General features: G+C 37.2%; 2 protein-coding genes across 6 annotated transcripts; both read left to right on the top strand.

Moving 5' to 3' along the window:
- Nucleotides 1-1487: 1487 nt before the first annotated feature.
- LOC141638891 (phospho-2-dehydro-3-deoxyheptonate aldolase 1, chloroplastic-like) lies at nucleotides 1488-5849 on the top strand. The gene is made up of 5 exons (XM_074448075.1): nucleotides 1488-2122; nucleotides 2612-2889; nucleotides 3853-4129; nucleotides 4227-4472; nucleotides 5350-5849. Exons 1-5 carry the CDS (start codon nucleotides 1580-1582, stop codon nucleotides 5605-5607), a joined length of 1602 nt encoding a protein of 533 aa, XP_074304176.1. The 5' UTR covers nucleotides 1488-1579; the 3' UTR covers nucleotides 5608-5849.
- Nucleotides 5850-12561: 6712 nt separating this feature from the next.
- Nucleotides 12562-26203, top strand: LOC141638892 (serine/threonine-protein kinase STY46-like). Of its 5 annotated transcripts, none has more exons than XR_012542286.1 (10): nucleotides 12562-12947; nucleotides 15216-15322; nucleotides 17157-17217; nucleotides 17694-17804; nucleotides 20418-20460; nucleotides 20620-20759; nucleotides 20868-20982; nucleotides 21991-22068; nucleotides 25534-25594; nucleotides 25758-26203. XR_012542286.1 is itself a non-coding variant. In XM_074448076.1 (8 exons), the coding sequence occupies exons 2-7, from the start codon at nucleotides 15241-15243 to the stop codon at nucleotides 20971-20973; spliced, it is 543 nt and encodes a 180-aa protein (XP_074304177.1). In that variant the 5' UTR covers nucleotides 12562-12947; nucleotides 15216-15240; the 3' UTR covers nucleotides 20974-20982; nucleotides 25113-25250. The 5 variants fall into 5 exon arrangements, 1 of the variants encoding a protein (XP_074304177.1); XR_012542287.1 differs by having other exon boundaries at nucleotides 25697-25771; XR_012542288.1 differs by lacking the exon at nucleotides 12562-12947 and adding an exon at nucleotides 14345-15044.
- Nucleotides 26204-26267: the final 64 nt, after the last annotated feature.

Raw genomic sequence — 26267 nt, 5'->3', positions numbered from 1 at the left:
TTATTCCTAAACTAAGCTAAACTATACTATCGGAAAATTCACGCAATACACCTAACCTTTGACATTTTACACCAGATATCCAACTTTTTGATCTAGAAAGCTTTCAGAAGTCATAATTCGTGTTTATAACTTTAAAGTGACGATTTTTTTTAAATCAATCATCTTTCCGAGTACTATGATTTGAAAAAGTTATTTGTCGAGTTTGAAATTTGTGACCAAGAGATATGGTCACTCAAAGTTTGTTTGCTAAAAAAATTGTGACGTACAAAAACTCCTAGTCACGGAATCCAAATACAACATATTTTCTTTTCAGATTGTACCTTTCAGAAAGATGGATTAATTTGAAAAAAAAGAAATCGTCACTTTTCAAATGCGTAAACACACAAATTATAACAATTAAAAAAGATATTTCGTGTAAAATGTCAAACAGGGCTCTGTTTGGCAGAGCATTTTAGGTACCTTTTTTGGTCAAAGTAAGGTATTTGGCCAAAATTTCCGGTAGCTTATATTTTTGCAAGTATTTGGCAAGTAGCTTATTTGCCCAAATAAGCTACCTAAAATGAAATGTTACCTAGAGTAGCATTTGGGATTTAAGGTACCTGATCATAATTTATATTCCCTTTTTACCCTTTTATTAAATAGTTATTATATCTTTACCAACAATTTCATCTTACGAAGCAAGCCCTTGATCGTCATAATATTTTTATCCCCATTCCACGAAGCCCAAGAACGGAGATTTTTGTCCGTTGGTTACCCCCACCACACGGATGGACACTTCTCAACACGGACAGAGCATCCAAAGGAAACCCCGGCCCTGCAGGGAGCGAAGGAGTATTTAGAGATGAGACCGGTAACTTTATAACTGCTTACTTCTTCTCTTGTGGGTCATGTACTTCAATGAAGGCGGAACTTCTAGCCCTTTTAGCGGGTCTAGAAAGAGCGAAGTCTCTCAACTTAACAAAGCTCATCATACATATGGACAATTTACCATGGGTTAATCTCATCAATGAAGACCAGCTGGTTAGTAATGGACTGAAATTCATTGTCAAAAGATGCAAGGACCTAATACGGGAAAGGCATTGGAAGGTCAAATTGGAGTATACGTATAGAGAAGCCAACAAAGCAGCTGATTTTCTGGCCAACAAGGGAGTTAACGCGAGCACTTTAATTACGCACTTAGATATTCCTCTGAATGAACTTCGTCCTATCCTTAGGGAGGATATTTTTGGGGTTACTACCCCTCGTGTAATAGCTAGTAGTTAGTTGCGGGGCTAAGCCCCTCTTTCGCACCACAAAAAAAAAAAAAAAAAAAAAAATCAAGTACCTTTTTAATTAGTTTTACCAAACAGAACTCTAAATTGACAAACAAAACAAAATAAAAACATAAAAAAAAATTCCCCGAATTTTCCTAACACGATTCAACATCAATCAGTCAAAAACCTCAACAACCCCCGTTTTGGCGTTCTTCCCCTCTCTCTCTATATATATAAACCTCACACCCTCCTTATTATTCCTCATTCCCCAATATACCCTTCACTCTCCTCCTCCCTCCCTCCCTCATTCCCCAACCCCCACAACAATGGCTCTCTCAAGCACTTCCCTCCTTCCTACCCCTACCCCTACCAAATCCACCTTCTTCTCCTCTTCCTCCTCCGCTTCATCCACCCCCTCATTCATCCGTCCAATCTCCGCGGTCCACTCCGCCGACAAATCATCATCCACCCCCTCCACCGCCGCCGCATCGAAATCCGTTTCCGCCGCGGCGGTGACGTCAGCAACAATTACCGCGGCGAAGAACGGGGCGGCGGTGGAGCAGAAATGGGGAATAGAATCATGGAGGAGTAAGAAGGCACTCCAGCTCCCTGAGTATCCTGATCAAGGGGAGCTGGAGGCGGTTTTGAAGACGATCGAGGATTTCCCCCCGATCGTCTTCGCTGGTGAAGCTAGGATTTTAGAGGAACGTCTTGCTGATGCTGCTCTTGGTAATGCGTTTCTGTTACAAGGTGGTGATTGTGCTGAGAGTTTTAAAGAATTTAATGCTAATAATATTAGGGATACGTTTCGGGTTTTGTTACAGATGGGTACTGTTCTTATGTATGCTGGTCAGATGCCTGTTGTTAAGGTTAGCCTTTCCGTTCCATTTAATTCTTTACGTTTTTACTTATTTTAGTTTTTACGTCTTTCAGTCCATTTGATTGTATACGTTTTTTTATCGTGGAATGACGTGTTATTTGATCTAATTAACTGTACGTGACAAAAGTTACTTTCTTTAGAACCAAAGGTAAACAAATGATTAAGACGACTTTTAGTAGATGGTTTTGCGATGAATTGGGTCGGGTTTTTGAAAGTCAATTGATAAAAGTTTGTACATTTTCTATGGTTTTAATGGTCAAACTTGTAAAAATTTGAGGAAAACAAAGAATTTAGAATAGTCAACATTACATATTAGTCACTATTTGTCGGTTCCAATCATTTGTTTACGTTTTGGTATTTTAATAAAAGGTAAACAAACGAATGAGACGGAGGGAGTAATAATTTTGATTTGACTATGTGGAATTGGCTGATGTGATAATGTGGGAATTGAGTAGTGATGGATTTGATTGGTTAATAGGTGGGGAGAATGGCGGGGCAATTTGCAAAGCCGAGATCAGACAATTATGAGGAGAAGGATGGGGTGAAATTGCCAAGTTACAGAGGAGACAATATCAATGGTGATGTGTTTGATGAGAAATCGAGGATTCCGGACCCACAGAGGATGATCAGGGCATACTGTCAGTCGGCTGCTACTTTGAATCTTTTGAGGGCGTTTGCTACTGGTGGTTATGCTGCTATGCAAAGGGTTTCTCAGTGGGATCTCGACTTTGCTCAGAATAGCGAGCAAGCTGATAGGTATGGTGTTATGCAAAGGGTTACTCATGCGAATCTTTATTTTGAATGGTTGTTAGTTGGTGATGATTGTTCTTTGTGATCATCTTTTATGTGGCTTTTGATTTTGCTAGATTTGACGGTGATGGTTTTTGGATGATTGTTGTATTTGTTCTTGGCTGCTAATGCTTTACCTTTTCAGTGCCTGAATGGTCATCATGTATGAGTTTGTAGGTTATAATTGCGTGTGTTGGAATTTGTGATGCAATGCAGTTAGCGAGTCCTATGTAAGACAGTATTATGTGAGACCGGCCGGAATCCTCATGTATTCTTCATTTAATTATATGGGGTTATTGGGGTTGTTTTGATGTGAAAAACCGTCTCATCTATGTTCTCGTGCCTGGTTAAAGGAACATTATTAGATAGATCAGATTATTTATCTGACTTACCTTTTTAGTTATTGGACTTTTGGCTTTTTGAATGGTTGGATTCTTACATTGATCATGATAGATTCGCAATTAGCATCAAAGAAAGATATTCCGTTATCCTTTTGTAGCTCATTACTCACATGATTGTATTCATCATATTCTCTCTTTTCTTTTTGAGTTGCATCATGCGATTCTTTGTCGATTGACAATGCAATCTACGATTGTTAAGTTTTGCACTAGTTTACAACTTAAATTTTTGTTTTTCCTGATGCAATCACAACATTCTTTCTTGACTATTTGTATAGATAGATATACCCAAGTCTTCAGTATTTGTTGCTCGTGTGGTACTTTATGGTTTTTTCGCTATTTGTTTTTCTGTAAGAAAATAATACTGCAAGTCATTTGGAACTCTTCTCAAACTCTGTAAGAGTCTCTCTTTCTTGGTTGCTTACATCTAGAAATATATTTGTCGCCTGCAGTACGTGGGGATAATTTAATTGGTTGTCAGTTTTGGCATTATTTTCTGTTTTCTCATTTGGCGATTGGCAAATTTGTTCAGGTACCAAGAATTAGCTCATCGTGTCGATGAGGCCTTGGGATTCATGGCTGCTGCGGGACTTACACTTGAACATCCTGCAGTGCAATCAACTGAGTTCTGGACGTCTCATGAGTGCTTATTGTTGCCTTATGAACAGTCTCTTACCAGGAAAGATTCCACTTCTGGGCTATACTATGATTGCTCAGCCCACTTTCTCTGGGTCGGAGAACGTACTAGGCAACTTGATGGCGCTCATGTTGAATTCCTCAGAGGAATTGCCAATCCTCTTGGAATTAAGGTACTTGATCGGTCTCCCTTTCCTTATTTTAACATATATAACGTGTCTTATATGAGACGTTCTCACCGAGCCAGCTCATAACTAATTGTTTCTGCAGGTAAGTGACAGGATGAACCCTAATGAGTTGATCAAGCTGATCGATATTTTGAACCCGGACAACAAGCCAGGGAGAATTACAATCATTACCAGAATGGGAGCTGAGAATATGAGAGTGAAGCTTCCGCACTTGATTAGAGCTGTCCGTAGGGCTGGTCAAATCGTCACATGGGTCAGTGATCCCATGCATGGGAATACCATCAAAGCTCCATGCGGCCTGAAGACTAGGCCCTTCGACGCTATTCTGGTACGTTTTTTATTATATTTTTTAGTTCACCAATGACTTCGTCTACACTTTATTGGAACTTTGATTTATCTTCACATTTAATACAAGTAGATCATCGTAGCTTGTCTTGACCAGGTTATTGATTTAGATATTTTGGTCTCGAGAAGAATTATTCCACCATCATTATGATATAATTAAAATAAATATCTGAGATAAATTTTGCGTAATCATGGTCATTCATGTTGATACCATAATCCCAAGGCCTCAGGCTAACAGTCCCACAATCCTGAGTCCCAACCTAGCCGTACACCCGATACATAATTTTTGCTTGGGTTCCGATGTCAGCTAAAGACGGATTTTTTTCCATATCGGTGACACTTCTCATTACCTGGTACTTAATGTATTTTGGTAAATGGTAGGTAGAGACTAAAAATGTGAGGTAGGTGGGAAGGTGCCTACAATCAGAGGTGGTTGTTTGCTTGTCCAAAATGATTAAGCACGTTACCTAATTAATTGCTATACTTTGATGTTATGGACTGGATTATATCATTGATTTATTATATACATACCTACCTACAAATGGGGATCTATGCTTATTGAGTTAATGGTATGGGGTCCGCAAACACCGAACAAACGATTTCGTTTGTGCATTTTGTTCCTTAAGTTTTGTATGGTAACAAAAGCTTCACAAATTATAGTCTAAGACGGAAAGAAAGCTCCTTTAATAGTAGTAAATGAATGTTTTTTTTAATAAAAATGAACCGTCTCAGAGTGTAAGACCGTCTTACACTATAATTACTGCAAAAGCTTTAATAGTTGTAAGTGTAAATGTGATATTGTTCTGTTTACGACGGGGTTGACATTGTAAATTGATGTTCCTTTTATTTCGTGATGACAGGCTGAGGTTAGAGCATTCTTCGACGTCCATGATCAAGAAGGAAGCCACCCAGGTGGTGTTCACCTAGAAATGACCGGCCAAAATGTAACTGAGTGCATTGGAGGAGGCCAAACAGTGACCTTTGACGATCTAAGCTCACGCTACCACACCCACTGTGACCCAAGGCTAAACGCTTCCCAATCTTTGGAGCTAGCCTTCATCATCGCTGAGCGCCTTAGGAAGAGAAGGATGAAGTCCCAGCCTTCTTTGACCTCTTAAATTGGATATTTGGTTTAACTTTTTTTGCCTTTTTTTTTATCGTTTTTCTCTACCCTAAAAGTCGAAAACTATGTTAATGACTATGAATATGCCTAATAGTACTATTTATGCTTGTACTGGATTCTTTTAGTTTGCTATGCAATGTAATGTATTGTATCAGTGTATGTGTATTACTGGGGGATAATGAGTTCTCTGCTGCTTGAGATGACCGCAAAAATGAATCAGTTTACGTGTTTAAAACATTTTCGACTGTGTGTTTTTTTTTTCGCGTGTTTTTCATACGAGTATATGGTGGAAGTATGCAGCCAGACAGTTTGGAAAAGTATTGGTCTTGACTTTGTGCTATAAGCCTATAACACAATGATATGATTTGAGTGCATTTGACAACCTTATTCCAAAGAATTCCTGGATCTTCACCATGAACAACCTTAGTAATGTCAACTTGGTAAGTCCGAAGACAATTTTGTTGAAGAAATTACTATTCGGCTCATTTCTTCCCCCTTACATTTTGTACAAGAAATAAAGGAATGATTTTAAATCACACAAAATGCTCTACCGCTCTCTACTTCACATGCAATTAAATTTGTACCACACAGAACTTTACAAAATAGAAAAGATAGAAAAAAATTCGACTACCATGAATAAGGAAAGAGTGAAGAACTGAGTGAATAGGAGCGAGTATAAAAAGTCATTTTCCTTTTGCTAAACTAAATAGTCATTTTCCTTTTGCTAAACTAAGGTGACAAATTCAACATCAATCTATTTGAAGAGATTAATAGTTAAAATTGCCTACGACATAAGAAAAGCACGGTAAATTTGTCTAAAAAATGTAGGTTTTTTGAGATAAATAAATCCATATTCTTTTTTTTGAAAATTTATTAAAATAATAAAGAAAAAAACAAAAATAAATAATAGACTAAATTTTAAAGTTTCTTTGAAATTCTTTTTTAAATTGGATTATAAGAAACTGGTTTAGATTTTTATATATTTTTATAATTTGTAATAATTCATTTTTTGAGTAAAATGGATTTATTGTTCAAATTTTTTGATTTGTTCACCAAAAATTAAGAGTGTCAAAAAGAGGTCCAAAACTAAAATATCGTCAAAAAATTAATACTTCCTCATTCAACTCCACTCTAACACTTTCAATTTTCTACACTATTCACAAATAAACATTCAATTTCAATTTTCTCTTAATATATAAGTGAAAATATATTCATGTGAGATCTTTTTTTATTCGTGTTTACGAGTACATTAAAAATATCTCTTTTATAATTTTTGTAAATACGTAGCTAATGATATTTACCGCGTAAAACATGCGTTGACAAACGTGATAAAATAAAGTGGTAGAGTAGAGTTGAATGAAAGAAGTATTATTTTGAAAAAATTCAAAAGATAAAAAATAAAGGGCTAGCTAAACTCCATGTAATTAGGAGCAATTTTTCCTAGAAAATACTTCATCGTGCTATAAGTATCTCATTGGTCTTGCTTCAAACCGGTTATTTTTATTTGAAGTAATAAGACATGATTTTGTAATTATTCTAGAGCTAAATGTCACCATCGTCAAAAAATAAGTTATTATAAGCTGTAACACTGATTGTACGTGTACCATTGTGATTACATTTAATCAAAATAATAGTTATTTAAATGAAAAATGGCCGTCTAAAATAAGTATGAAAGTGTAGGTTTTTTTTAAAACAAAGATGTACTATTATAAAAACAGAAACGGAAACTACATAGCGCTGCCGTTCAGTATGAAAGTGCACAAAATCTCATTTGTGATCAACACTATCCGTCACTTTGGAGTGACGGATACCATTTTACCTCACAAAGTATCCACTTTTTCTCTCTCTGCAACACTGTTCATGTGGTCCCCTTTCTCTACTAACCCATTTTGTTACCATTTTATCTCACAAAATATCCGCCATAAATGGTAACCCGTCACAAGGGAGACCAATTGATGAAAGTGTAGGTGAAATTGGAGGGAAAAGGGTAGAGCAAGGTCAATGGATGATGGCTTCAAGACTGAGTGGGTGACATGCAAGTTGGTGAAGAATGAGTTGGTAGGCCTGCCTTGTACGACCTTCTTTTATTCATGATGTGATTTTGTAATGGTAGTAGGTGAGAATTTAGTAATGTACTAATGTCCCTCGAATATGCTATATTGGCTCGACTTAACTCGACTCTACTGTGTGGTTTTATAATTGGTCTTCGTTAAGATTATTTTAACTATTGAAAATGTTTTATTTTAGTGGTGAAAATAGGGTACTGTGGCCAATAGTTCTTAAGTTCAACTCCCTCCCCTCTCTCTATTCTAATCCGACTGTGTATGCGATTCGTCAGACTAAAAAAAAAGATCGTTTTTATTAATGATGCATTGATGCTTGTAACTTTGTAAGGCATTCAATAAACTTCTAATTCTATTGAGAAGTCATGGGTCATGAACTCATGACTTTTTAGTCTCAAAACATTGCAAATTGTTCGTGGCTTCGTGATATATGCTGGTAGATCCTCAGATTAGCTACCCATTTGTCACGGGCTGACTTCTCTTTACTCCCGCAAGCAAGCCACGCCCCGTGCGCCACCCGTCAACAGTTCATCGTTGGCGAGTCAGGCTTGCCAAATTGACTCGACCTCGAGCCTCTCATTAGTATGCACCCACGATCCAACGATCACCCGATATCAATACCAATTTGGTTATCCCTCACACTCACTTTAATGACTAAGTGTTTTTGGGATGAAGGTTAAAGAGAAGAGAACACCCAATACATTTGTGTAGAGCTTGAATGAAACTCTCAATCACTCAAATGGAAATGTACATGTGACACCCCCCACATACCAAAGTGCCTTACCAGGACCACTCTACCATGAGAGACCGTCACCATTTCGGTTTCCGAGGCTAGTATATTAAAGTTACCATTCCAAAACAACAATTATTAAAGTATGACGAATTAATGTTTACATGTTCCAAAACCAAAACCAAAATAAAGATTACTAATGTTCAACAACTGAAACTGAAAGATAAATCTCAAGACAGTGGAAGCTAGACTCGAATGATGACTCCTCATCTCGTCCCAAAGCTAATGACCATCATCACCTGTCACAATCTGCTCACCATCCACGAATGGATCACCACAGATTTACAAAACAACGGGGTCAGTTTACTGCATAATCAACATAAGACAAGTACGATAAGATAAATAGCTGATCATCATCCACCTCCGCTCCCAATCACAACATGTAACTGACTACACACTAAAGTGTGTAGCCCTGCCAGTGGGGAACTGCAGCCATACCCACCTAAGCTCCGCTCATCAACGAGCGATAATCCTGTTCATTAATGTGCACATCCCCTCCTGTGGCGGGTTCCACAGAGGGCGAACCTAGGGGTGAAGCCACTCCGGCAAGTGACTCCAATCAGCCGAGAACGCACCTCGCGAACATCATCATCAACCATCTCAACACCAACACCAACTCCAACCCAACAATAGCAGTTAATCATAATATCAATCGTACAAGCAATCACAACACATACCTTAAAACCAATTAAACAGTAAACCGACTAGAAAAATCCTACCTTAGCACAAACTGCAATGAGACAATCAAGCAAGCTAGAATGGCTCCTCTATGAAATCTCCACCTAACAACAATCACATAATTCCAATTACCACATGCCAAAACCCCTTTTCCCCAAATCATAAATCAGGGCAAAACCCTAAATGACCAATCAATAGAACTTTAGAAATTAGAAGCTTACCGACACAATCGACGCAAGAAAAGATGAACTCGACACACGAACGATCCACGCACTTTGAGAGAGAGAGAGATTTGGAGAGGATTAGAGTTACGTTGTACTGCTTAGGTTTTGTTAAAATGATTAAGAACTCTAAATCGCGTCTTATATAACCCTAATCCTTTCTAAATCAAACCGCGGAAATAAACCTCGTTAGACCGGATACTCGGTCGAGTGTAGAGTATACTCGGCCGAGTATCCTCTACTCGGACGAGTATTCCCATACACGGCCGAATACTCGTCCGAGTATTCCTGGGCAGTAAACTGTCCAGAAACACACGACACACTTACTCGACCGAGTAAGCCATATTATTCGGCCGAGTAACCAACTTAGAAAACCGTAGTATTACAGTACATGCCTTGGTCTATTTATAGACCTTTCATTCTACTTCTAAACCTTCTAGAAAGTTCTACACAATTACATCTTAGTATCTTACAACTTTCTAGAACATTCTAGACTCGATTCTAGAACACTCTACACACAACAAGAACATATATAAACATCCCAATACATAAAAGAAATATCTAGAACCACCTAGATACTTCTACACACTTCTAGAATATTCTAGTTAACTCTGGAATATTCTACGTAATTCTAGAATACACTAGATCCTTCTTGAATACTCTAGACACATCCGAAAAGCACTAGAAAGTCCTTGAATATTCTAGAACATTCTACCAAATTTTAGCCCATCGAATAATTTAACCGAATAAAGCAACGTTTTCGGATCGGTGAGACACCATCCGTGACATTCTCCCCCACCAAAACCGTAGACGTCCTCGTCACGATCAATCCTCGATACTCCGGCTCGAAGATGAACTTTACGAGATCCATTCTCGTGATTGTTTGACGTGATCCCCATCACGCCCGTCGAAATTGACGGTCAACAAATGCCCTTTGTACTTGCATCCTCAGTAGCCTTTTTAGTCGGCTCGACTTCACAGTTTGTTATAGCATCCAGCCCCGCAGGTTCCTTGCTAACGACCCGATAACCTTTAACATCGACTCAACGATTCTGGTAGCCTTTAATGTCGACTCGACATTAAAGGTTGTCGCGATAGCCAGTCCCGCTGGCTTGTCCACGACCCCCATAATTATTGTTGAAGTAGCCATCCCTATTAGCTCATTGGTAATGTTGTCTTGATCGCAACCTTTTTGGTCTAGACTCCCCAGGTAACGTCATAATGACGTTGATTGTTACTCACAACACCTCGTAAGCTGATCTTTTTGTCAATCACTATTCAGTAGCAATCGACCCTAGTGAACCACTTGGCCACTTCCCATGTGACCAAAGTGGCTCTAATGCCACCTATCACGGACCGACTTCTCTTTACTCCCGCATGCAAGCCGCGCCCCGTGCGCCACACGTCAACAATTCGTCGTTAACGAGTCATGCTTCCTTATTTGACTCAACCTCGAGTCTCTCGTTTGTATGCACCCACAATCCAAGGATCGATGCCCGATATGCATACCAATTTGGTTATCCCTCACACTCACTTTAATGACTAAGTGTTTTGTGATGACGGTTGAAGTGAAGAGAACACCCAGTACATTTATGTAAATAAAGCTGGAATAAAACTCTCAATCACTCCAATGGAAATCTACATGCCTTGGTCTATTTATAGACCTCTCATCCTATTTCTAAACCTTCTAGAAAGTTCTACACAATTACATCGTTCAACTTCCTAGAACATTCTAGACTCAATTCTAGAACACTCTACACACAACTAGAACATACTTAAACATCCCAATACATACAAAAAATATCTAGAACCACCTAGATACTTCTACACACTCTAGAATATTCTAGTTAACTCTGGAATATTCTACATAATTTTAGAATACACTAGATCCTTCTTGAATACTCTAGACACATCCGGAAAGCACTAGAAAGTCCTTGAATCTTCTAGAACATTCTACCATCGAACAATTTAACCGAATAATGAAACATTTTCGGATCGGTGAGTCGCCACCCGTGACACCTTGGTCTTTTTAAAAAATGAAGTGATATAAATGTTCACACGTTTATTGGTAAAATCGACTCAAATACATATTATCAAGTATTATGACAACGGTAGTTGTCCCTGGATAATAGTAAAAAGTTTGGCTATTATCAACAAGTAATAGTATTTAAATATGCTTTACGAATAAAACGGATATTATCATTTAAGCAAGACTAGCTGATGAATGTTGATTGGTTAAAAAATGTAGCGTGTTAATGGATTGGTAAAAGCGGACAGAGGCAACATTTGAGGGGTAAGAGTGGTATCATATATATGGAATACTTAGCATATAAGAACATAGCTTTGGTATATGATGCTATGAGGTATATAGTTGCTCACTTTTTATTTCTGATTACAAAAACAATTTAATCCTAAATAATAAGGCACGTGGAATATGGATTATAGATCATATACTATATTTTTTCCTTACACCAAAGGGAATTATTTAAATAACTATTTATCGTGAATATTATTGTTTTCCGAGCATCATCTATGAAAAAAATCTAAATGACATACATAAATTGTATCGAATGTATTTATAATAGTTTAAAAAATATCAAATTGACAATATGTAATTGTAAGTAGTGTATGACTTTATTGGTTAATAATTTTTAGTTGACAAAGGAATTAACAAGTTGATTTTACTATTAAAAACTCCATATATGATGTCGATTAGTAGTACGGAATATTCTTTACCCAGTACTCCCTCCACACATCTATTTTCACCCCATTTCAATTATTCCTCACATATATTAGAGAAATGAGGTGAAAATATATATGTGAAGAGAGTACATACCAAGAATAGTGGCTACGGTCTTCTGGTTACCAAAAAAAATGCAAGTACATTGAAAGTTATTTCCATTTGCAATCAAGTTGATGGTCCGAGAAATCACCTAAAGCAAATCAAAAATTCTACCGTCCACTCGGAGGACGGTACTCCCACACACAAACACAATCCACCCAATTAAAATATGATAATGGCTAGTGTGTGAGGAGTACCGTCCTCCCGGAGGATGGTATAATTACTCGAAGCAAATTGTAGCTTAAAACAAACCAACTACCCCTACTTAAAGGCCTGATGTCAAACTAGGTTTATCAACTGGCCCAATAATGGCCCAAATATTTTGAAATCAAATGCGAAATGGTTGAACTCGATATAATTCATAAGTAGGCAATATTTACCTTCACATCCTCTCTCCTCTTTCTTCGTAACCTCCTCACCCGCTTCAGTAATGGCGGACATCACCTTTTCTCTCTTCTCCCCTTCCATGGCTTCCGACGCTTCTTCTCTCTATGCTGACGGAGTGACTCGGTGACGCTGTAACTTCCTCCATCCTTTTCCGACGCTTTCGTGTTTTCAAGCTTAAAAATGGAGTTTATTGTTAATTGAAGGTGTAGGAGAGAGTTCTTCACCTCCTCGTAGCTATGGCGGTATTGGTGGTATACTGTATGATCAGATTATTGAAATTGGAAATGATGAAGCTGTTACTAATCCTGATTTTCACGATGTTTTGGATTCTCACTTTAATCGCTTGCCTTCTAGGTATATTCTCTTAATTATGTTTATTATCCTTTGATCATGTTTTATTTCTCCATGGTTTACTTTAGTTTAGTTTAGTTCGATTGAGTTCGTAATTTGTGAAATATTTTTATGTTCATGTATGCGGATTTATGTATCCTTATTTAGGGTGTATTTGGATGGAGGGACTTGGAAGGAAAGGAAAGCGCAAAAGTGATGATTAGCCCCTATAATTTTAGCGAATTGTGAGATTATGCCCCATAACTTACAAATGTAGTAATTAGGCCCCATAACTTCACCAAGTAGACTATACAACCATTTGTATTGGTTGTATACTAAAGAATCCGAGCTTTATAATGAATTATTTGAGCTTAGACCTACACATTACGAACTTTATTAGAAGGAACTTGAGCTCCATTCTAAAAATATTGATTTTTAAAAATTATAATGAATCAAGAATAGTATATATAAATTTAAATATAAATTAAAAATTTAAATTTTGACTCAATTAGATTTTAATTTTGACATAAAAAAATTTAAATATAAATTAAAAATTATAAAAGCTCGAAAAAAATACACAGGTTGTACAATGCTCTTGTACAACGGGTTGTATAGTAGTATTTGTGCCATAACTTTGATAAAACGTGAAATTCAACCCAATTTTTTTATTTTCAACCAAAATTGCACAAAAAAATTCAATTTCATTCATCGATATAATTTGTGAGTATACAATAAAACTTATTAAATAATTTAAACTGTGTATGAAATTTATTACACATTGTTGGAAACAAATCAACAACAACAACATCTGAGCCTTAATCCTAAAATGATTTGGGGTTGGCTGACATGAATCATCTTTTAGAACCGTCCATGGGTGAAACGCACACCTCAAAATGCGAATAGAAAAGGGAAAATGAAAAACAAAAGGGAGAGCGAAAATGTAATGGAAAGTCAAGGTAAACTTAGAGGTTTTAAAATCGAATTCCGGATTTCTCTTATAAAGCTTAAAATTTAAATTGAGAGAAAAGATTAAAACGGTTTTGAGAACCGAAATAGAATTAAGGATCCAGAATGCCTTAAAGTAAACCAAGTAAAATATATAAGAAAATGGTTGGTAAAAAAGTGTAATAAAGGAGAGAAGAATCAATAATTTAATTGTTGGAAACAAATATTTAAATGAATTAAATAAAATTGAAAACTTGTAAACGTAGTCTCATATGTATGTGAATTATAATAAAATTTGTAAAAATTATTAAAAATATTCTAAAAATTATGTTAATAAATTAAATAAATACTTCTAAAATGTTAATAATTATTTAGTATACAATGTACTTATGAATAAAATGATTTAATGATATGATTTAAGTTGAAAAGAGTAATTGAGATAGATTTCACTTTTTCTCAAAATTATGGGGCCTAATTACTACATTTTAAAGTTATGGGGCTTAATCTCACAATTGACTAACGTTATGGGGGCTAATTACCACTTTCGCGGAAAGGAAAGGGATGGAAAGTAGGGAATTTAAAATCCCTTGTTTGGATAGCAAATAAGTGTGGAGGGAAATGGAGGGAGAGGGATTCATTTAGTTTAGTTTAGTTTAGTTATGTGGATTGATGTACCATTGTCTAGAGTAGCATCCAGGTGGATAAAATAATTCCCTTCAGCCTCTTGTTCCTATGGTGGATAAAAATTGCCCTGTCTAAGTTTTCACAACCATCTAACTTACGGTCTTACGTTTAGGGTGTGTTTGGATTGAAGGATTTGGAGGAAAAAGAAAGGGAGGGAGAGTAGGGGATTTAAAATTCTTTGTTTGGATAACAAATAAGGATGGAGGGAAATGGAGGGGGAGAGATTTGGAGGGATCCATTTTTCCTCCTCTAAGCCTAATCAAAATCTCTCCAAAATAGGCAAGATTTGGAGGGATATTGTATCTAAACACCCACACCCCATTTCCCCTCCTCTTACCTTCTCTCCCTTTCCCTTCCCTCCTTCCCCCTCCCCTCTCTTTCCCTTCACTTTTGCTATCCAAACACACCCTTAATCTTTAACAATTTTTCCTTTGCTATGGAACAAGTCAAGGGGTTTGCTGTAAAATACTAGTAGCATTCTTAATTATCAAGGTATGATCTAAATTGTAAAATCGAGGTTTATGCTAAACCTTCTTGGCTTATAATTTAACTACATGAACCAATGTGATGAAATTACCACTTTTCATCATGTGTTGGTGTTTTTTTATATGGTTTTGGCAATCCTTCCTTTTGATTATTTTTTCTGTTATGTTTCAATTGTAGAACTTCTGGAATAAAAGCGAGAGTGATGAAGACCATGGCGGTGAAAGTGTGTCGTCTTTTTTATGCTCTCTCTCATATGTGTATCGTGAAACATGTGTGCATAACCGGTATTTAGACTCTTTCTGAATGTTAATTTAAGGCTCTTAGATGTTTGTCGTGTTTCTATTGTCATGTCGATCACACCTTCGTTCTCAAAAAAATTGTTGTGTACATCCAACGCCCCTACCTTGCCGTGGGCAGGAACCTTTAAGGCGCTGGAGTAATGGTTGATTATACTAGTGTAGTCTCACTCCCTGCAACATATGGCTTTCTATCTTTTGTTCTTAACTGATTTCCACAGCAATAGTTATTGCATTTATTACTCTGGTTTGGAATAGTGATAAAGTGGGAAAATTCGAGCCTTGTTCTAAACTTGAAGACTTCAATTTGAAATTTAGACAAAATTCGGAAAAGAGGTACCTAACCAATGCCCTGATAATTTGTTCCTTGGTCATTTTTGTGTATTTGTCCTGAACTCGTAAGCCTTGGGGAGAGAGTTTGGTGAGAGATGGTGGACCTAGTTTGAAGCCTGATCCATTAACTTGATGAAAATGCAAGTTTTTGTACATTTGGAAAGACATGGTCGGCTAGTAGTGGATTAATGGATTAGTGGTCGGCTACTTGCTTTTGCGAGTAGAGTAAGGAGATAGAAGAGATTACTTTCTGATTATTTATTTTGTGGTCGATTTTTTAATTACAAAATCTTTGATCTAGTAGAGATGCAATTTTTGTACATCACATCGGGGTTCCTTAGTTTAATACTGTTTGAATTAAAGAAATACCAGTACTAAAAATGAATAGTGGCCTTTTTTGGTTTCTTATATTTTCACCTTCTAATTCTTGTCTGATTAAAAATACAACAACAACATTACCCTAGTGCCTCAATGGCTCCCGCAAATTGCGGGGTAAGGGGGGTCGGATGTACGCAACCTTACCCTTGTGTTAGCAACACAAAAAGGCTGTTTCCGAATGACCCAAGATGAAAATTGCGTCGAGAACTGCATTGAAGGACCGCTACTTCACAAAAGAAAGAAGAGCAGCCATTTTAGTGAGCCATTTTGATTTATTCCAATATAATCCATAACCAAAGAGTAATGAGTCTTGTCTGATTAAATAACTGCGTAAAATTCGAATAGTTAGCTAGGTATGATTTGGTAAAAACCAGGTTGAAGAAAGATTCATATGCATTATCTATGAAACTGCAAGGTTTCGTTAATGTAAGTTTTGAATCAAATGATGGGCATGATTTCTTGTACACTTTGTTTGGATGCAATAATAGAGGGAAAAGAGGGACGGGGGATGGAATGTTGGAAAAGGGGGGAGGGGAAGGAGAGGCGGAATGGGATGATGGCATTTTCCTTTTGAATATTCCCTTTGTTGGGAGGATTTGTATTTGGATTGTAGGAGGGAGAATGGATCCCTTCATTTCCCTGCCCTCCAATTCCATCGTACACAATTTGCCAACCAAACAAGGGCAATCTTCCGCCCCTTTCCCTCCCCTCCCTTTCTCTCCGAATCCCTTCATACAAACAAAGGGCTAGTTTCTATTGTAGAACGTATCTCAATGGATCTGAGAAATGCAGTTATTATATGTAGCCCCAGTGGCCCACTTTTCTTCTCACAGAAAATGGGTCCATGTGGCTAATTCAATAAAATGCAGGAGTATCGTCTAATCTTAGGATGTACTGTAGAATTGAACCGTTACTCTTTTACTTCTGCTGCCTGTTGTTACTTTGGATAGCTAGTTTCCTGCATGGCGGACCACATTTTCACTTAATATAATCTGTTTTGTAGATTGTAATTCTGTGTGATAGCCTGGTAGGCTCCGTAGTGATTCTGTTATCACTGTTTATGTGAATTGTTTTTTTTTTGCCGACTGTAACAAACTTTTTGTGTAGGTAGGAACTTGTGTTTTTCATGAAGTGAGTTTCTCCATTCCAGATAAACCCAGATTCTTAGTCAGGTATGTTCAGATGAGAGTTCGGCGACTCGCCGTCTATAGGTCATTCATTCTTTTCATCCAAAGCTTTTGATGTAAATTAACATCAATGATATAATTACCATTAAAAATTCATGAACAAACTTGTCGAATCAAATAAATAATGTGGCCATTTGTTCTGTTATGCAAAACTGTTCCTCCATTGTGATATTGCTCTTACATAGTTCATGTTTACCAGAAAGGCTGTGAACATTTACTAATGTTCATTAAACAGAAGGATATAAGAGGGAATCTAGAAACACTGTCATGGAAGTAGTTTTATGAGCTTTAACAAAATAAGCACCCTGTAAATACTCTTTACTTAATTGCTCGAGTAGATATACGATGCAGTGTAAAGATCGTTTCACCATCCAACTAATTTTACTAGATCCTGTACTCCGGCTTTTATTGGTCACTCTAAAAAGACTATTAACAACTCCGCGATGTGTGATCTTTTCCAGCTTTGCGCGTTGCTTTCTGACTTGGGGCTTAACACTCGTGAAGCTCATATATTCTCAACAACTGATGGTTGCTCTCTGGATTTATTTGTTGTGGATGGGTGGTCTGTTGAGGTACTATTTCTCTACTGTTTGAGTTTAGGGCATTGTGATATGAATTTTATAGTTCTTGTTTTTTTCTCTCATTGTTTCTTTTATTTGTATATATTATTTTTATCATCTATGGGTCTCGTTGTTAGATTTTTGCTGATATCTGAACCTGACTCTTTTCACATACTAAAAAAATATTGGATACTTCAAATATTTTTTCAGCTTCTTTTTGGGGTGGATGTGGGACCTTTTTATTTCCTCGTGATTGTAGGAAGTCTTGTATGGCATGATATTGATCAGAAGAAATGTGTCCTGCATCATTACTTTATTCTGATATTTTTTTTAACTTTATAAAGCATTAGGGGGCATTTGGTTCGCGAAGGGCTGAAGGGGTAACGGAATGGAAACAGGAAAGGGTTACAAGGGGAAAGGAATCCGATACCCTTTGATGTTGGTACTTGTTTGGTATGAAAAACACAAATAGATACCAAGGCTAGCACACCCACTACAAAACCGAGAACCGCCAGTCCACCACTTCACGGTCACACAGGAACAACCACCGGTGACCTCCTCATACACCGTCTCCGGCAGCCCCGTTCTCCCTTGCCGGCAGCCCCATATCTCCTGTCACCGGCGTCGCCGTCTCTGTTCCAAACCACCCTCGTTCTCTACGCACCCCTAAGAAACCACACACAATAACGACCGCCCCACTGTGGTAAAAGTGTAAAACTATCCCCGCAACAACGGACATGGGTATGACACTTGGACACCTCATTTTAGACCAAAATATGCATTATTTTCAAAAAAAATAGCCGAGTCCGACACTTGGACACGCACCCGTGTCGGATACTTCTAAACGAGTCTGAGTAACATAGGGTGTGTGTGGGGGGGGGGGGGGGGGTGTGTTTCATGGTTAGGGGATAGTTTTACTAGGGTGGGGCGGTGCTTATTGTGCGTGGTGTTAGAGGTTGTGAACGGGGTTGGACCTAGGTCGTCTGCAGTGGGAGGACGACGGCAGACGATAGGCAAAAGGCGACGACCGGCTGCGACCGATCTGAGTTATGAGTTTAGAGGAGTTTGGGGTAATCAAGGGGAAAGGGAATGGTTTTTTTTGTTTGACAATAAAAGGGAATGACCGATACAGTGAAACAAACATAACCAGAGGGAATGCTTAGTTTTCATTCCCTTACCCTTTCCTAAAACCGCCATACCAAACGCCCCCTTAAACAATATTGATCAAAGGACATGGAACGGGGTAACAGCCATGTACTAAAAGACACCAATGGGGTGACACATCTACAGGAAAAGTGTTGATTGCTGAAGCTCTAATGAGTAATTCCATTTACATAAAGAATAAAATTCAAGTGCTTTTTCTAAAAGTCACCACTCACGAGTAAAACATTCGAAAGAAAATCTAAGTTGTACCTCCTTTGATAGCAGTGTATGAGAGGGTTACGCATTTAGTCGACAGATTTTGTATTCTACACGAAAGTTTACCCTATAACATACCTCAAATGGAAGCTCTATAAGCTGTTGGACGTCTAGGACTGAGGAGATGTTGGCTGTAGGCAAGAAGGGATCAAGGGGAGTGCTACTTGGCATGCAGATAATTGAAGGGAGTGGTGTGGCAGGGGAGTATCTGCTTTGGGAGTGGTCAGTGAAAAAGATGGTGTGATTGGATCTGGTATTATGGATTTAAAATCCATTATTAGCTGCGAAGAATCGATATTAGGATATCCCCGATGTCACATGACAGAGTGGCAGCCAATGTGGCTGCAATTTTAAATGTGTTTACCATATGCGTTAAAATCTCCACTCTGTCTTAATATCTGAAAATTAAATTGGTTTTCCATGCTTGTAACATATCTTCTCTTAATATTTCACAAATACAGCCAGCATTTGCTATATTCAATACTCCGGTTTTATCATAAAAAAAATTTCCCAAAACTTTCGCTACAAATAATACTCCATAGTTATTATCTAATCAAACTGTGATAATTAAGCAACAGCAATATTTTGAAATAACGGTTGATGAGGCGAAGATGTCGGCGTTTTAATCTATGCTTGATATAACTGGAAATAACATGACGGCGACTTGAAATCATGTTACCTAACTTAATGGTATTGCTGATGCCGTGATGTGCTATTGCATATCAAAAATATTCTCAAGAAACATTTAAATGGAAAAATTACCTCAAGAAACAGTTAAAAGGAAAAATAATCTCAAAAAACAGTTATAAGGTTCATTTTGCCCATTATAAATTCCCCCCTCTTTCTGTTTCTCTTGAAACTTCACTTAGTAGCACACTCAACTACTCGAGCATTATTTCTTGTGCTGCTAATCTTTTCCTTGATAAATTTTGTCTTATCCCCCTTATAGAAAAAATGTTATAAATGAAGTTCAAAAATGCTGCTTCGTGAATAAGGATGGTGGGTAATTATTCCGAGGCGAGTTGGGAGCATATTTGGCTATTTGCTGCTTTTTATTTGTTGTTATCCTGAAGTCCTGAACTACTACTGGAGACATATTTTATGCTTCATGGGCTTGTCTTGTAATTTTATATTGCATTAATACTTTTATGCACCAGGATCTTCATTTCAGTCAAATTGTTGTTGACTTTGCAATGTTATACATAGGATTCTGAAAGCTTGCACAAAGCTTTGGAAGAAGCGAAGTGAGGTAAACGTTTTACATTCATGATTTTATTTCATGTTTCTCGGAAGCTTGTTAGGGTCATTGATTGCTTTCATATTCTTTTTTGGCCATTTTTTTTAGTTTTGCCTTTGATTATGTCGCCAAAGGGAACTTTAATTATGTTAAACTTGTATGAATAAATAGGACTCGTGGTCTGGCTCAGTGCATTCGCAGTTCCCAGTGGATAATGCAATAGCTAGTCAAGCTGAGCCGGGAAAATGGGAGATTAATAGAAAACTGCTAAAGATAGGAGAAAAGATTGCATCTGGATCTTGTGGTGATCTGTGAGTTGAACTGCTTCTCATTTTTGCACTATAAGTTTTGTTTTCTCTTTTTTTATTGTTTGCAACCTAATGTTTTTTTTTATTTCTTCTCTCTGGTCTTTGACAAAGGTACCGTGGACTTTACCTTGATCAAGATGTGGCTATCAAGTTTCTCAAATCTGAGCATCGAAGTGAAGGGTCAGAGGATGAGTTTGCTCAATGGTTGTCTGGTTGATATATTAAGGTGAGGTATTGATGTTTCTTTAAGTGATTATCATTGCTCTCTAATGTTTTCAGTAAAGATCAATTTTATCATTGCTATCTAATGTTCAGACATCCACATCATGCTTTAAAGTGACAGTAGACGAGAAATGGAGACATAATGTTGCAACACCGCCAATCTAATAAGAAGGCAGCCGTTAATATTTTAGCTGAAATCAGAGAGGTCCACCGACTTAATATCAGTCTAAGAAATATAAAAAGTTGAGAACATGGAAGAAGTCTGACAACCAAGTCTATCGGTCACCACTTTAGCCGTATGCAAACTCCCTGCTAGGTAAAACACGAGAGAATTTCTGACAAATGACAATACACATTAATAGCCAGTGTCAATCAACACTAAGAGGCTTATTCTAGATGACTCACGATAAGAATTGCGTTGAAATTGCATTGAAGGGCAGGTAGTTTACAATAAACAAGCATAATCTCTGTAGTGAGCTTTTTTTGTTTTATTCCATTATAATTTAAAATTAACGTCTATTGTTGGGTAAACGCTCTAAAATTCAAAGCTAAAATTGAAAAGACGACCTCTCCAATAAGGCTGGATTTTTAAGTAAAATTTAGTGTAATGCCTATTCTCTGCTTGTACTTCTTATTCTGATTTTTCTATAACAATGAAATTAATTTGATGTCTCGTAATCTCCTGCCTATGGCCGTGTGGGGGCGGGAGATCTATGAGGGCTTATCCCCATGTTGAAAACATAGAGAGGTTGTTTCTAGATGATCACAATTAAATTTGCGTTGCAAATTGCATCGACGTGCTTAATATTATTTTGTTATCAACGTGCTTAATATTTTGTTAATTCTCACGTATGACGTATGAGGATGTAGTCGTGTGTTGGTAATATTATTTTGTTATCAACGTGCTTAATATTTTGTTAATTCTCACGTATGAGGATGTAGTGTAATGTGTTGAATGAAGATTCCCTTGTATTTTTTCTGCGGTTTAACCAAAAATAGTTTTTGTGTGCAGACAAGTACAACATGAAAATGTTTGTCGCTTTATTTTTGAGGGCATGTACTAAGTTCTCTAATTTGTGCATTTTGACAGGTATCATATTCTGTACTTTTTCTTAAATTTTAACAATGATATGTAGAAAGTTTCTTTGTTTAAATTAAAATCATTGAATTTTACGAGAAATATTGTTGTGTTAGCTTTGTGCACTTATGTTATGAACTATGCGTGATTATTTGTACTTAAATATAAGTATAGAACTGCACTTTTGGCATTCCCTGTTACGCTTTTGTGCTAGAATTTTATAGCGCTCAGATAAGTGCACTAGTTAGCAATAAGTTGTGTACGCTTCTTATATTGAGCTGGTCAATGGAATTCTCCACGCAATTTTCATTATGTTTAATAACAAATGTGTTGGATTATCACTGGGGTGAGGTTATGAACTATGTGGTATTTTTTGGGTAGAAACATTATGGACACGAGTGATGGGTGTACTCTAGAATAAGCTTGGTGCATATTTTGCCTGGTGGTAGACCATTTTTGGGGAATAATGTTTTAATAAATTGAGAGGTACTAGAGAGAAAATGGATAGAAAGAAAGGGAGAGGGGATCCAATTGCAAATAAAAATCCCTTTTCTATAAAAGCTAAAGCATTTAGAATGCTCTCATTGGTCCCTCATTTTTAGAAATGGAAAAAACTTTAATTCATGTAGGACCCCTCCACCTTTGTGTACATATTTAAAAATCCCTTTTCTATAAAAGCTAAAGCATTTAGAATGCTCTCATTTGTGTTATACATGATATGATACTTGAAACATAGGACGGATAGTGCCGAATTTATGTATTATGATTTATAATCACAGATGTCAAATGATGGTAAACAAGGAAAGTCAAAAGTTTATCAAACCTAATAGGGTGTGTTTGGATACCAAAATAGGTGGGGAAGGGAGGGGGAAGGAGGGTAGGGAAAGGGAGGGAAGAGAAGGGGAGGTGAATGTTTTGATACATTTTCCCTACAAATCTTTCCTATGTTGGAGGGATTTTGATTCCTCTTGGAGGGAAAATGGATCCCTTCCCTTCCATTTCTCTCCAATCTTGTTTGTGAAAATATAAAAAGAGAGTGAAAAGAGGGTGAAACTCAATACAAAAGTCAAGTTAAACTTATAGGTTTGAAAATCAAAGGTCAAATTTCTTTTATAAAAGCTTAGATTTTAAATCTAAGATAAAATTAAATCCAAATGATGATGTTTCAATTAAGATTGTTACAGTGATGTAATCTGGACGAGGAACGTACTTGGAGATTACAAGTACCCTGTTGTTCCCGAGTATGTAAGCCGTTTTAAAATAACAATTTAAGTGGCCTTGCTGCTTATCCATGCATCTGTCGCTATTAGTTGTGGAGTATTTCTCAGTATTTTTTTTTCTGTGTTTCTATGTATTCATCTTAATAGTTATTGAGATGAAAGACTGTCGTGCTCATTCACTGCAATTATACTCAATTGCTGCATGATGTTTATGTTAGCTCATTAGAAAGACAAGTATTGTTGGCGGTCAAATGTATGGAATTGGCTTGAATGGAGGTAGTATTTATTTTAAGGATGTGGAAGTTGGACTGTTTTCACTCTGAACTTATTATACTTGGGAACTGAACTGAACTGAAGTTGGACTGTTTTCACTGAACTGAAGTTGGACTGTTTTCACTCTGACTCGACTGTGAAAGAGTCGGTTATGACTCGTTTAACTCAGTATTGAAGTGTCCAACATGACTATTCAAGAGACGGATACCATCCAAATTTGTGGAGATCAATAGTGCCTTACTATTCTTGTACAATCTCCTTTTCCCCTTTTCACTTCTAAATAAATTCCTACCATTTCTCCATTGTTACCGCCAAAACGTCCGGACGGTTGGTAACAACATGATGACATAATTTTCATGGCTCTTTTACTCAAGCCTCCTGATCTCCATTTTTGAATGTATATGTGTGCAGCTTCTTTCAAATTGCTTTACTTGTTACTTTCTCTTACTGGGTGGCTGATTGTTTCAGTTTTTGGTTGATTGCTTAGGTTACATGTTTTGGGATGATTTTTAAGTTGTAATTTTCGTACCGTGTTTTGCAAATGACTACCTAATACTTATACTCACTCCGTCCTGGTCATTTGTTTACCTTTGCTATTGGCACAAAGATTAGGAAAAGGGGAGGAGACCATTTGTGACAAGTGGACAATAATGAAATTGGATGATCAACTAACCATTAGAGATATGCCTAATATAGAAAGGTAAACAAATGAATGAGATACCTAAAATAGAAATGGTAAACAAATGACCGGTACGGAGGGAGTAAAACATAGTACCTGATAAGTTCTCCGTTAAAAAATTGCTGCCATAAGTGACTTCCTTCATAACCAGTTAACCACTGTCATTCGCAGCGAGTTAGAGTAAAACGGTAAAGGGTCTGAGGAAGAGCTTTGAAGGGCGAAGGATGGAGAGGCATAAGGGGTAGGGCTATCGGATTATATTAATGGACATATGTTGTCGGAGGGAGTATCATGCTAACTACTAAGAACACGTCAATGAAACTGATAAGTTTTTTACGTGTTTGGAGGGTGAGGTTAGTAATGCTGGGTGTATAGTCAGTCGGCTTCAGCAGTCCATAATTGATATGCTCAAAACTGTATCGTCAACAACTTTTGATATTATCTCGGGTACATGTGTCTGACACTTGATCTTTGGAGCAACATCAGTATAGCTTTAGGGATCCATGGATTTTTTTTAATAAATGGCTGAATCCAGAACTTGACCCACATAGAGACACCCGTGTCAATTAGTTATATCCGAGTCTCGGTAAGATAATATATGTGTGATCTTGTGGCAGAGTGGACATAGTAGTTTATGAGGTTTTGAGACCCCACAGGTCCTTGAACACTATGCTTTACTGATGCGGATGGCGATACTTAACTAAGTTTGCTTGATGAGAAAAATATTTAGTTTACGATCCTGCAGTAAAGGAAATAATGATTTACGAAATTCAAAATTACCTGTACTCTTAAAGTCTAAAACTTCTGTCTAATTCCCCTAGTCTGCTTGATGTGGGCACCTCTTTTATCAGTCAAAATGCCTGAATTGCGACTTCTTGCACCAGATTCCTGTGTCGTTGCATCAAATCCAATGCAGGACGGATTTCAATATCACCATGCCCTGAGCAAGGTTTTGTAATGTTGATCTATTGGATTCTAGAAGGGCCTTCTGTGTTACTTGCCCTGAGCAAGGTTTTGTAATGTTGATCTATTAACGAAAAAAATGATGTCAAGTTTTCTGAAAATCCTTCAGATATATATCCTTCAGATATATACTAAATGGCAATTGTCTAGATGACTTGGATTTAGTGCCGAACTGCCGATTGATTACGCTTTTGTGTGAAATTAAATGCTTCTTGTAGTTTGATACTGTATTTCATAGTCCCCTTCTAATTGCACCGTGTGTCTGTCTTGTTTGGAGAGCGCTTGTAATAGTTATTCGCCTTTGCCTATGTCGGAAATAATAAGAAAAGGTTGGATTTTCAGGTTACATGGGTGGTTCCCAAAGGGGTGGCCTCACCGAAAGGGACATTGACTCATTGAGCAGGTAATTAACTGTAGTGTGTCTCTCTATTGGTTTAGTTCTGATGTCACCGTATAAAATCTTAGTAGGGACCGTCTTAACCGGCCTCTTTTTATTTTGTTGCAGGGATGAAACTTTGTTCAGAAAACTTTATATCTCTGAAATTTAATACATTTACACTATGCAGGAATGTGTTTAGGGGCTCACTCCTTCCCCGATAAGAGGCCGTCTGTTTACCGCGAAGAGGAGGCTACCAACCAAAAAAATACAGAGTATGCAAAACCTGAACACCACAAATAAGGAAGCAACGATTTTGTACATCAGAGAAGTAGTTATATTATGACCACCTCAAACGCGGTGAATGAACTCATATACAACGGATAGCCCACGTAATACCTCCATCTTATGGAATACGTGGATTAGGGACTTATTGCTTCCTGTACCGTCTCGCATCGAATATCAGTTTAAAGAAAACATCATGTAAACAAAATCCTCCATCAGTTTCCACCATAGAATCAAACTTCACTCAATTTTTCTTGCTATTTGTGCATTCAATCAAATTTTACAGTTTGATGCTATTATGCTGGAGATTCTCAAAGAATTTAGTTAGCGATGGATGTTTCCACACCTTTTTCGGAAATACTCCTTTCGTTGGGTTCTTTTCAATAGTTTATTTACGTTTATATTTTTCTGTAAA

Source organism: Silene latifolia, unplaced genomic scaffold (assembly GCF_048544455.1).
Source record: "Silene latifolia isolate original U9 population unplaced genomic scaffold, ASM4854445v1 scaffold_222, whole genome shotgun sequence".
Taxonomy (NCBI): domain Eukaryota; kingdom Viridiplantae; phylum Streptophyta; class Magnoliopsida; order Caryophyllales; family Caryophyllaceae; genus Silene; species Silene latifolia.
Note: the sequence above shows the minus strand (reverse complement) of the source record. Positions and strands in the feature narration are given on the sequence as shown.

Excerpts from the sequence above, each read along its gene's own strand:
- LOC141638891 (XM_074448075.1), top strand. The coding sequence starts at position 1,580 with ATGGCTCTCTCAAGCACTTCCCTCCTTCCTACCCCTACCCCTACCAAA. Across the intron at positions 2,123-2,611 it reads GTCAGATGCCTGTTGTTAAG|GTGGGGAGAATGGCGGGGCA; the intron begins GTTAGCCTTTCC and ends ATTGGTTAATAG. Across the intron at positions 4,130-4,226 it reads CCAATCCTCTTGGAATTAAG|GTAAGTGACAGGATGAACCC; the intron begins GTACTTGATCGG and ends TTGTTTCTGCAG.
- LOC141638892 (XM_074448076.1), top strand. The coding sequence starts at position 15,241 with ATGAAGACCATGGCGGTGAAAGTGTGTCGTCTTTTTTATGCTCTCTCT. Across the intron at positions 15,323-17,156 it reads GAAACATGTGTGCATAACCG|GAACTTGTGTTTTTCATGAA; the intron begins GTATTTAGACTC and ends TTGTGTAGGTAG. Across the intron at positions 20,461-20,619 it reads TTTGGAAGAAGCGAAGTGAG|GACTCGTGGTCTGGCTCAGT; the intron begins GTAAACGTTTTA and ends ATGAATAAATAG.